General features: G+C 38.9%; 1 protein-coding gene across 1 annotated transcript; it reads right to left on the bottom strand.

The window, feature by feature from the left end:
• Nucleotides 1–4,477: 4,477 nt before the first annotated feature.
• Nucleotides 4,478–12,117, bottom strand: camlg (calcium modulating ligand). The gene is made up of 4 exons (XM_033609999.2): nucleotides 11,813–12,117; nucleotides 8,795–9,270; nucleotides 8,517–8,582; nucleotides 4,478–5,772 (listed from the first exon to the last, which is right to left on the bottom strand). The coding sequence occupies exons 1-4, from the start codon at nucleotides 11,964–11,966 to the stop codon at nucleotides 5,581–5,583; spliced, it is 888 nt and encodes a 295-aa protein (XP_033465890.2). The 5' UTR covers nucleotides 11,967–12,117; the 3' UTR covers nucleotides 4,478–5,580.
• Nucleotides 12,118–13,018: the final 901 nt, after the last annotated feature.

The raw sequence follows: 13,018 nt of genomic DNA, 5'->3' as shown, positions 1-13,018 counted from the left end.
GATGACTAAGACATTTGGAGAATAAATAGGTGGAACATAATGTTGCTCTGTTACTCTAATATTTCATGTTATGCATTGAATACAAACTCAGTGATTACTCTCACCTTCTGATTTTTTTTCATTGATTTGTTTTGTCTCTTCCGAATGTACTTTCATATTTTCTTTCTTAACTTTCAAAGCTTTTAAGTCAAGTCAGTTTTATTTATAAACACAAATAATACACATTGTCTGCATGGTGTTTACTAGTACTTATTTTGCAAATTGACTTTTTTATCTATATATATGTTTTTATTATTTATATATGTATTATTTATTTTTATTTATTTATTTAATAAATACTTTTTCTATTATACTGTCTCTAGTATATGATTAATTATAACTGTTTGGTAATTATATTGTGATTGCCTGCCTCCCATTTGTATGTTTGTTTGTTTGTTTATTTGGATCTCTTTTAGCCCACTTGGGCTATTTTTCCAAGAGTCCATAGCATAAAAACATTACAAAATATAATAGAAACACAATACAGTATAAATGAAACACAATACAATATAGAACAGACACAAACCAAAAAACATACATACAACACATGGATGGTATTATACACACACAACAAAGCCTATACAGATAATATTACATAGAAGCTATACCCTCAATCACAGTCATACAGTTACAATAAAACTTCAAATACTCCTTAAAAAATACCCCTAATGTTTTGTTTAAAATATTTTTCTGGTAAATTCCTAATGAGATCAGGTAAACCATTCCATAACTTCACAGCACGAAAACAAAACATCCTATACCAGTTACAAGCCTAGTTCTGGGTAAAACATAATCACTTGTGCTTCTGCTCTTGTGCTGACTAAATGTCTGTCTTTCACTTGCTGGAACCTGCTTATCAGCAGTCTTGGCTTCTTTTTAATATGTAAGTTATGAAATAAGTGAAGAACATTTCTAGCTATTATATCCCTGATATACGACCACTCTAGTATTTTGTATCACTCTTCAATAGGAGTATCATTTAGATGTCCAAATGATACTCCTATTGAAGAGTATCATTTAGATGTCCAAATGATACTCTTCAATAGGAGTATCATTTGGACATCTAAGAATAATTCTTGCAGCCTTATTTTGTGCAGCTTGGAGTCTACTTATTTCTCCCACTCCAGCATTACCCCAAAAGCATGGGTCACTTGTATGTGGGGTGGCCAAAAATGTGTAATTGTTATGATTTTGCCCTGAGATTTGACATGTTGGACATGTTTTTGGATATATTGTTTTTAAAATTGTGCTATTCAGTGTTTATATTGATGTAGTTGTTGCCCACAGTCTCCATCTTTGACAGTGGGAGGTGCCTTACAGGCTAATACACACATACTGTGGGATTGATTGCAGTGTCATTTTATTGTTTTTCAATGGCCTCACCTAAAAAGGTGTTATCTATATGCATTTTGGAATGTTCTTTGTTCCTTCACTTTACCTGATGAAGGTCTGATGACTGAAACGTGAATTTAAATAGTTTATTGTCAGTAATAGGACAGTGTGCAGGAATTCTCTTCCTCCAACACACTTGTCGACAAGCTAATGAAGGTGTGCATGAGCCTCCACATTCGAGCATATAGGCCAATATCACAAATCTATCAGCTGTAAATCCCACTGTTTGCTCAATTAAAAAATGAAAGCAAAATTATGATTACAGTGAAATCTAATACTCTTGTCTTCCTTAAGATATGGCTGGGTGACATGGTCAACATCAGTACAACAATGTTAAAGGAGAATTAATAAATATTTTTACAGTATCTATATATCTATATATATATATATATATATATATGTGTTGTTAAGTATCATGTATGCAAAATGTTGTCCAATAATCAAATTGATGTTCATCAGATAAGACATTTACAAACCATAATACAGAATAACTGCCCAGATCCAGCTGTCCCCTCTAAATAGGAATATGATTGATAATGCATTGGAATATAGTGATACTGAAATCTGTGCATGGGCTGTACTGAAGAAAGAAAGACAAACAGAGAATGTCACACAAGTAGTATTTATTTGGTATGAATTATCAGTTTTTTCATTCCTGTATGTTTTAAATCAGAGAGTTTTTACATCATGTCACCACTGACTTTGTTACTGAAGTAAGACACTGTAAGAGCCATTATAAACAGTTATTCTGTAAACGTTATCAAAAACAATCAAGTAGGTCAGACAAGTCGTAGGATAAATCACCAAATTATTTACATGAAAACAAGAAATTCACATTAATAAATTAATTTGGATGAAATCAAAAGTATGGAGAGAGGACATTACAGCACAGAAGTAGAGAGTATACAGTATATGAAGGATTTATGGATGTAGCTCCAAACAAAGCAAAGCGGGACACATCACCAGAATTACTCAACACAAATAAGCGCACAAACTCCCACTGTCCCACATATATTTGCAGCGACAGCACTTCCCAGTAAAAGCCAAGACGCTCTTGTCTAACACACGTTCCGTTACGCTGTATGAAGTTTACTGCATTTTTAAGCTCACAGCCGTGCAAAATAATACACTCCACATTCAAGGACTAAATGCTTCTTCTCACAGCTGAGAACTAAGGAGGAAAACTTAATCATAACATGGGTGGACCCTTCTGAATACTGGATGACAGATCGCAAAAGAAGATAGGACTTAAAGCATGCCTACGAGGAAATCTGTCGCAACACAAACACACGATTTGAATCCACCAATTAAACAAGAGTTCAGGTTCTTAAAGGAATACGTCACCCACAATATGGCCATAGATTAGTTACAGACTTAGATTATACTGCAGGAGCTGTGTGTGAGTTTGTGAACCACTGTTTTGATATATAGTTTTGCTGCTGTTAAACACGGACCCCAATCAATCAATAAATATCTTCGCTGTTTTCTGTGGAGGCGTGGGAGGAAATTCAGGTTTTCTTCAAGAACTGAAGGTTACACAGCAAGAATAACTGATATACACAGGGTCAATGTGTTGGTGAAGTATTCCTTTAAGACACTTAAAATCATCAGGAGCTGGATTCTATTTAAACTACGGCTGCAGGGTCATGTGTGTAACTGTTCCTCATGTTTTGTGACCTAAAAATAACTTGGAGATCTCGGAAAAAAAGGAGTACTCTATTTTTCTTGCTAGTTTATGTTTACATGGCAGAGAGGAAGGCCATATGTGGAGAAAAAAACAGTCAAATCTCTTGAGTTTTATCACAGAATTCATGCAAAAAGAAGAAATGATTCACAGATTTAAGTCAGAATCCTGAGAATAAAGTCAGAAACTAATCTCAAGTTTTTTTTAAAAATGGTGTTAAACTTCCATGTAAACACTTTTCAAAGGAAACTTTTTGTTGGACCTTCGTGATGATTGCCATTTGGGACGCAACTGCAAAGCCTCAAGGTCGTCTGCCGCTTGAGGTGCAGAGAAGATGATATTACGTTCGAGGGGGAAAAAAGAAACCACCTGCCTCTGTCAGTCCTGATGATAATCCGTCTTAAACTTTCTGCTCTAATCAGTCATCGATTATCAATCATAACGGAACAAGAGCTCCAGCCAAACCCCTTCCCTCCAAAGTTGTCCTCAGTTTACTAACATTTCAATAAAGAAGTGGATTTTTTTTTTTTAGTGGAGTTACGTGAAGGTTAGATTAAGGTTTTGAAATAGCATGACCTGAAAATGCACTGACCCCAACCTTGTCTGATGCACTGCAAGGCTGACTTACAGGAAAAACATACTCATAGTGCTGTATATACTAGTTAGGACATCAACTACCTCCAAAGCCTGCTGAGGAGTGTGCGGAGTATTAGCTGAGAATATGACACCCTGCCCAGTTATGCAACATCTTTGGAGATTATTAGGATAGAGAAGGACTCAGGGCGGCTTACAGTAAATCTGTTCTTTAAAGCAAGACTATGTAATTTTTAAAGAATAAATAACACATTCATTTTCTCACAAATGAAAAGCTGACTTCATATATTATAAAGCAAACCGAGGGGTTCTGCAGTCTTATTGTGGCTCATTTTATAACAGGTATTACCGAATGAGTTCACTAACTTATTTATTCCTTAACCTGTGCTACTGCTGCACTACATTTTAGCATAGACCATGCTCCTGTAATTGCCGCTTGTAGCCATAGAGGCCGCTGTTTAGCAAAAGTTACATAATCTCACTTTAAATTAATGGGTTCATTCAAACAGTTTGAGTTTTTGAAGTACAACTTAACAGCAGCTGAAAAGATGTTTTTGCCACCCTCTATTGGTTTAACTTCTCACCTTGCTGCAGTGGTATAGAGGTGCACTCAGGATGTGATATGCTGCAATCCATTGTACGCGAACTTGATAAAAAACAGCCTCCGAAACTTTTTCATCTAGACCAAGTTCGCCAACATAAACAAACCTGACGTCGCAGCAAAATGGCAGAGCACATACTGAACTGAGAGGAATGACATCTTTATCATTTATTTTACTTTTTGTAGTGTTTTAAGTAAGTGTTTTTACTGTTGTGAAACTGCTGTAACATCAATGCAGCTGCCATTTCCATTTCCATTAAGTTGACTGTTCTTCACCGAAGTCTCTGAAGGCAAATGTATCTCCATCTCCATCTTCACAAAACAGTTTTATGCTATTGGCTGTGGTTCACACAATTAGCTCGACATCCGTTTACACACTCTACGCTATTTTAATGAGCAAAGAAGAGCGAGACTGTTGACTTATTTCATAAGCTGTTTGTCTTTGCTAGCGGCGCTGTGGTATTTGACGTAGGTCTTCTGTAGATGCTTGTGAAGGCACATGGGAAGTCGAAAATACTGAGTTGGACTTATTAACGCTTGACTTGCAATGGATTGCAGCATGAGTACACTGTGATGTCACTACTGGGTGTGGTGACAGGTGCGACACACTTTAAATGTTCAACCAGAGAGGGCAGCAGAACACTGAGAGTTACTCTTTAAAGGTCCTGTTTTACACATGTGAAGGGTTTTTCTGATGTAATGCATAACACTGGAAGACAGTTCATTGCATTGAACACCAGATTGTTTTTGACTATTTTGTATGATTTGGTAAACACTTGCATACGCATCAATATCCGAATTTTTAAGTTAATGATGTTCTGTCAGTTTCAGAAACTGAGGAACTCCAGTGTTTCCCATTCACGAGTTAAATGGAATCTGTGGCTGCCAGACTGATGATGAACTGAAACTGGTGTTCACTCTTGAGTATAACGTTTTCCATTTTCTGTGCTCGACCTGACAAATAAATATCATTCAGCACGATAAATGCCACTGTACATTCTTCAAAGCCTTTCTGTTTCTCAGGTTCAGTCCAGAGCAAAAATGATTTGGAGATCTGTAACAAACACTGGACTCTGTGGTCACATGTAGCTTAGCATTAGTGGAATCCTGAAGCTGACGCGCGATCCTGATCATAAGGCAGCGAGGACTTGTTTCCAGACTGTCAACAACAAACATGTCAGCCGACAAATACGACCAAGCCTTGTTGCTATGGGGGACAGAGGGAGGAGAAAACAAGAAGGGGGGCGGGGTGAACCTCCATCAGGGTCCATCAGGGAGTCTCTGAGCCAATGAGCGTCAGGATCTCGTGCGAGAGGATAAAGGTGAAGAAGTAAACGCAGAGGTCGGCAAAGACGTCCCCCATCCTCCTGTAGGTGTCCATGGAGCGGTTGATGACCTCAGCGGGGATGCCGGACAGCAACAGGGCAGCGGTCAGCACAGTGGTCTGGGCCTTCTTCTCTACCTGGAGGAACAGGAGTATAATGCAAAGACACTGAAACACCTGGCTGCAATACATTCTCAGTAACACCAATTCTTTAGTCAATAAAATGTCAGATAATTGTGATAGACATAATACAAACATACAAAAATTGTGTTAAAAGAAGTTACTGGTAAACTTCCAGTGATACTTGGTGTGGGTGTAGCCAGCAGTAAGATGTTCGTGGCTACAAAGACTGGGCTTTCAGCCAGAGCACAAGGAAGTCAGAGCAATAGGTCATGTCTGGATGGAACCCAACTTCTATCAATGCACAATCTCCATAGTTATCGCCTTGCAGTTGTATGCTTCTGCGAACCAGTCAAGTTGCAATTACAGTTTAAATCCATGTCTCTCCAGAGTCACATGTAGCCATGACAGTAGACAATGTTTCTCATATGTATGTTGCTGCAAAGAAGCTAAAAATTGTACAACATGGATGCTTCACACACATCTTCAACCTGGCAGCACAGATCTACACAATCAACAGTTTCAAAGAGGGCACCCAAAATTAGTGTCACCAATTCTGACCAAATGTCTTCCCTTCTATTCCTGAGTTATTGTGTTTGTGACGTTTGTGCCAAATTGGCAGAAGTTACCTTAAGGCCTTCTAGAAATATTCACGAGAATAAGACAAACGTGAGGTGACAGAGACCCTGACATTTCAACGCCACAATCTAATCACTTCATCACTGACTCCAAATAGACGTTTGTGCCAAATATTGAGCCTGGTGTTAGCTCAGGCAGGACACGACATCAAGCTCAGCTCACATCCCAGCTACATCAGCTGACCTAAAACAGCCCAATCAACTGATGGAGAAGATGATTGATGGAAGGGAGTCTGCTGACAGATCACATGATTCCTTTCTATGCAACCAATTAGCAAATCTCATTCAGAGCACCCTATTGAAACTGCTTTGGTCTGCCTACAACCTCCAACCTGCCTCCACCACTCCTCTTTATGTTGTGTCTGACTTATCATTTCTGTTTGTCATTGATGCTGCTCTGTACTGTTACTGGGGGGTCTTTGCCACTGCTCTCCCTGCCTTAGGCTTTCCCTGTTTGCACATGGAAGGGCAGAGAGGTTTGCTCTCTCTGCCTTAGGCTGTCCACATATGCACACAGATGGGCGGAGAGGTGTGATTTCTCTGCCTTAGGCTGTCCACGTATGCAAACACACTGGCGGAGAGGTGTGCTCTCTTTCCACGTGGGCCTAGGAGAGGCAGAGGCCCCAGGACAGAGCCATACTGCCAAATATAATACTGCAAATGTAAATAAAGTTTTCTTTGACTAAGGTGGTCCTGATTGAACTGAAAACATTTCCTAAAGGTGTTCTTGAGATATCATGTTCACGTTAACCAGAATGACACTAAACAGCTAATCACTTCATTGTGCCAAATTTGAAGAAATTCCCTCAAGGCGTTCTTGAGATGCTGCAGTCACAAGAATGGAACAGACAACCTGAAAACATAATGTCTCTGGCCTTGGCTACCACTGCTGCTAAGTATAAAAAGGAAAAGTGGAATATTAACCAACCAAATCAAACCTTGTATAACTTTTATCAAAACCGTCAAAGTATCTCTTAACATCGATAATTGGTAAGGGTGTTCCAGGACTGCTTCCTTCTTACCTATGGATCTACATCCTACAAAAAGTATAGGGAGTTACGGTCTTTGCTCCCAGGACTTATTTCTACTAACGGTCCCTAAAGTCAATATTGAACTGGGAAACAGGGTGTTTCAGTGTGCTGTTCCCTCACCTTGGAATCAGTCGCAAAATTATCTAAATCTTCAGTGGCTGGTTTCAGTGGATGCAGCTAAAATGATTTTAACTGACTGTGAATCAGGCAGATCTGGCTGTAGATGTTCTGAATGTTGACCCTTTGTTGGCCTTCTGATTGGTCTGCCAACCCACCAACCAGAGTGCTCCTCCCCATAGCAACAGTTGCTAACTTACTGGGGTTCGTCAAACACCGCCCCAGGCTGTGTTCTCCCAGGCTCGTTGTTAATGGCTTCACGGGGAAACGCAGAGCTTTCTAGCTGGCAAACGCGGATAAATCAGTGAGTTATATTATTTTAACATGGTTAAAAGGTGTGCTTGGGGTGTCTGCAACAGTGACTCAAGATATCCAGAACATATTCCCAGAGTAGCTCACGTTAGTGGCCATGGCTACTGTCAGACATCGGGACACAACAGCGATTTTCACAAGTTTTCGGATGTCATATAATGCCCGTTCACTCAACTGTAGCCACGTTTGTTCTCTATCACTGACACCGCGTTTTGGACAGAATGATGGATTCAATTCGAATTACAAGAAAGTTAAATCTCCCGGTATTTTCCATTGTTTCCTGTGGGAATGAACGCCCCCCAGGCTTGGCTTGTCAAACCCAGCAACAGTAACCAAGGGGGGTGGGACCATGGGCGGGTCTTGACAAATGGTGGATTCTGCAATTTGTTCTTTGTTTTTATTTTAAATTGTTATATGTTTGTTTTATATCTGCTGCTGTGTTCTTTGTACTAGTGCCTATCTTGGCCACAACAATCTTGAAAAAGAGATTTTCAATCTTAGTGAGTCTTCTACTCCTGGTTAAACAAAGGCTAAACAAAAAATAATAAAATAAAAAATTACAATAATACTTCTTGGAAATCTAAGGCAACACTGTTTGCATACATGATAATTTTGAGTCTATAACAATGGAAAAGGGATTATAAAATATTTCATACAAACTCACCTTTGGAAAGTATTTGGACAACCCCATGTAGGCCAGTTCGAGGGTCAGAAACGGAGCAAATATCGACTAGAATTTCAAAAGAAAAATTACAGAACAATGTCATTTCTCTGGTAGTGAGATGCACTATTATTAAATGTGGGCTGATATCAGACCCTAGTTACATATAATGTGACACTGCCACTAAAAGTATTTCTGAGCACTAATTTAAAAGTAAGTGTTCAGAGATAAAATAAGACCCAAAGCCACAAACATGTCAAAATGACCGATAGTACACTCACCAGAAACTTGCAGACAAAAATCCGAACAAAAACAGCCAGGAGGATGCTGCCAATGAGTCGGAAGATTCTGAAGGGATCAAAATCCTCTGAGTCAGACCCTCCGTCCTGAGCCGGCTTCTCACTGGCCAGCTGACCCCGCAGTTTCATGGCGTCATCAAAACGTGACAGGTACTTCTGGAGGCCTCGACGTGGGGAACCGCTGATGTCGTCTGATGCCCGCTCCCCCCTTGGTCTCGGTCGGATCCCTCCCATGTCGTCGTCCAAAGAGCTTCCCAGAGAGCCTCCGAGTGGCTCACTGCAGTCTGGCAGGGGTGAGCCCCTCCTCTCTGGGGTGGCACTGTGGGAGCGGCTGCCGAGCGCTGAGGCCTCTGACATGAAGGGAGATGGTCTCGGGGAGGATGAGGATGACGACCATGGCTCCGTCCTGTCGAGGTCAAGGTGAAAGCGGGGTTCTGTTGGACGCCGGAGCACTCCGGCTGAAGATGGGAGACAACATCAGTGACAAAGCACTTTGGTCAACATCTGTTGTTTTTATGTGTTATATAAATAAACTGACTTGACTTGACATCAGATGAATGGGAAACTGAACTATAAGTCAATAAGTTCAGGGCCTTTAACCCTAAAATATCGATCAAGTTCCTGTATTGGTTTGGCTCAATTTGAGATGGATCTATCCTTTCTGCCCCTGAGCTACAGGCATAGTACAAAGAACTTCAATGGACAGATATTATCTATGGAAACTTGTTGCCATAGATAATATCTGTTCATAATATCTGCCATTTCTTGATCAACTAGTAAATCGTTTATTTATAATCCAAGATGATTGGATTTTCTATCATAAAAGATGAAGAAACACGCACACTGACAACATTTGAGAAGGTGAACCCAGATCATTTCTGGCAACTTTGCTTTAAATAAAATATTTAAAGATGGTTAATCAACTGTAAAAACTTAACATTAATTTTTGACTGATTGTTTCCACTCAGTGCCATCTTGAGTCAGTGGAGTCACAGAGGGACAGGACTGCCCATGGGAAGGTAAAAAGGGGAATGCTTTCTAGGGGCAATAGATCTTGTTCATCCTAAATATAAGTAGGGGCGGGAATCACCAGAAGATCCATGATACAATGTTATTGCCATTTAAAATATGTTGCAATATGCTGAGTATTGCAATAAAATATATTGTGATTTATTACCTTTTTCCAACTGTAAATTATGTCTCAGAAGAAAAACTTTGTCAACATCTGTTTTATCTAATAAGATAAACTTTTTTGCAGCAGCAAAATGTATCTACTGGACTGAAAAGCAATTGATTATATTATTCTAGTAGATTACCTAAAGTTAAATATATTTGTATTATTATTTTTAGTATTTGTAATATTAATTATTTATATCATTATATCATATTATGGTTTTCCCCCCACACCTAAATATAAGTAATGTTAACCATATTTAAGTTATGACATATTCACCATGACTTATTAAACAACAATAAACATTGTATTAATTGTTGCTATAGAAAAATGTAGCCTGTTTCATTATAAAACGTCCTCTCTTGAAAATAGCATGAGTCATTAGTGGCCGGCCACATGATCTGGGAAATTAGCTGATCTAAATTAAGAGAGAGATAGCAAGTGCATGCATTAATGTGAGTAAGGCAGATCCGGGGAGGGTCTATTCACTGGACCTTTTCAGGGGCCCAGCCATTTCTGTGGGTGGCCTTGCCGGAGTGGGACCTGGTTGTTGCGGGTTTGAATCCCAGCTTGAGATAATGTGCCACGTTTATACTCAGTGGTGGATGACATATTCAGAACCTTGACTTAAGTACAAAATTCACACTGCTGAAATTCACCACTTCAAGTAAAAGCCCTGTTTTAAAAGTAAAAGTACTCACTGTGTAATAAAATATTTTCTGTCTGTATTTTACTATTACATGTAATGTTTTTGGATTAATGTTAGTGCTGCATTCATGTGTATGTTGCATTTTACTTCTGTAGATGTTTAAAGGAGAACACCACCTTAATTAAGAATTCCAATATGTTATTTCCATGGCCGAGGTAAGATCAATCAGTATTTGTGACTTTCTCTTAAAGCCAGAAACCAGAGAAGTAAGGCTCAAACTAGTGACGTCTGGAGCTTCTCCCTAGATAATGAATGGGAGACAAACTTCTGGCAGATTGTCTTCTTTCTTGTACCAGAATGAGCTTCATCCTACTGTAGTGTTCTCAGTTCTGACGCAGAAAATGCACCCGTGCACTCGTAACATTCCCCTGGGTGCTGTCAGTGTCATCTATAACATCTGACATCATTCATTGTCTGTGGAGCAGCTCCAGACTTTATACTCAATGACAACACAAATTAGATTTTTAGCACTCTAATTTTCAGATTTGAGAGACTTTTTCATTTTTACTAATATTTTATTTTAGACCAAAAGAGTAAAATATATTAATTTTGCCATGGGTGAAGTTCCCCTTTAAGGATGTACTGATTTTAACTCCTTTATGTACTGTTTGGCAGTTTAATATAATGCATCATTTCCTATGTGTTTTACTTAGGAGAGCCACTCGTCTCTTAAAATTCAACTTTTGATGGTGTCAGGTAAACAGCTCTGTTTTCAGCTCAGTGACGATGCATTTTCCACCTCACTCAGGAGGGTCCTATATGGTTTATTTAGCTGAAGAAGCAGGAGCATTTTCTCAGCCCCTACATCAACACTTCATCCTTCAGTTTTAAGTAAAATAGAAATTCAAGATCACTATATTTGAAGATTTTTTGGCAGGTCAGGAAGGCTATGAATATGTAATTTGGTACAGTACTTGAGTAAATGTACTTAGTTACATCCCCCCTCTGTTTTATCTGCATATGATTAATGAAACAAAGATACTGTCTGTGGATAAAGGTAATTTGTTGACTCAAACAGCAGCAGTAAGATGAAGCAGGTGTCAATATAACACGTTTCAATAGAGGAGACTCGCCTAACAGCACCGTAGTGTGCACCGGATCATTCATAACAACATACCGTTGTTTTCAGACTCGTTTTTAGCGAAGCCTACGATTCTGTTCATCCTGTCCTCTGAATTCATGAGCAGCTTTCTCCTCCGGATCTCTGCCCTTCTCTGCGCCGCCGACAGAGAGCCTCCCTTCTCCCCCTCGTTGGCCTCTCCGGACTCCATGTTGAAATAATTTAGCGTCGACTACAAAGTATATTCACGATACATACAAACAATAGCGATTCAACGGCAACACAAACCGCCCCGCTGAATCAATTAAACGCTACAACACAACGCAATGGACAGTGCGCTGGCTGAGCAGAGGACGCGCGGTGATGACGTCACCATAGAGCATGACAGTGTAGTTTTGGCAGGTTTTTACAGCCCTCAGTGCTGACTGCCAGGAAACAGGCCTGATGACGCCTAGATGGTGGTAGGTGCTTTGTGATAATACGCAGTGATTTTTGTAAATTATATCCTGAAACGTGCTCCCATTTAATTTGGTCTTCTACTTTTACATAATGCATTATGGGAAGACTGTGACTGCTAAATGTAACGCTGATTATCTCTATTATTTTACTATTAACTGCAGAAATGGGTGCTGTGATTACTGTTACAAAGATATTAATGCTTCCTTCTTAGTTATCTAATGTTGCCTCTCATCAGATTTCACATTCACAAACATCTTTTTCTGTATTGATGAAGGATGTCAAAGATTTCTTCTTCACAAAACAATAAAAGCTGTCAAAATGGTGAATGTACGCAATATTTTCAAAATTCTCATGTGAACCTCCTGCAACCTGCACTCTCGTTTTTATCTAAATTTTAATTTATGTTACATTTGTTATATTTTTGTTGTCATTTTCTGTTTGGTGCTGTTCTTGTTTTGTTTTATGCTTTCTTGATGATTCATTTGTATGTGTATTACTCTGTTAAGATATGTTCCAGACCACACTGTATTGTAAAAGTTCATTCATAAAAATTAAAATATGTGTTAAAATAATTTATGACACATAAAAGACATGCATTCAGTATCCTCCTGAGTGTACAAAAGTATTAGCATCAAAATTTAAAGTTGTCATTATGCAGTATGGTCCATTTCAGACTTCAAAATTATAATTAGTGCTGCAGCTTTATACACTGCTGTATCCCAGTCCATAAAATACATAATAATTTATTGGCTGATTCATATGTTGTATTAATAATACGAATCTTTAATTAAGTGTAAGTATAAA

This window comes from Epinephelus lanceolatus, chromosome 11, assembly GCF_041903045.1.
Source record: "Epinephelus lanceolatus isolate andai-2023 chromosome 11, ASM4190304v1, whole genome shotgun sequence".
Taxonomy (NCBI): Eukaryota; Metazoa; Chordata; class Actinopteri; order Perciformes; family Serranidae; genus Epinephelus; species Epinephelus lanceolatus.
The sequence above is the reverse complement of the archived record's forward strand: the minus strand, read 5'-3'. Positions and strand labels throughout refer to the sequence as shown.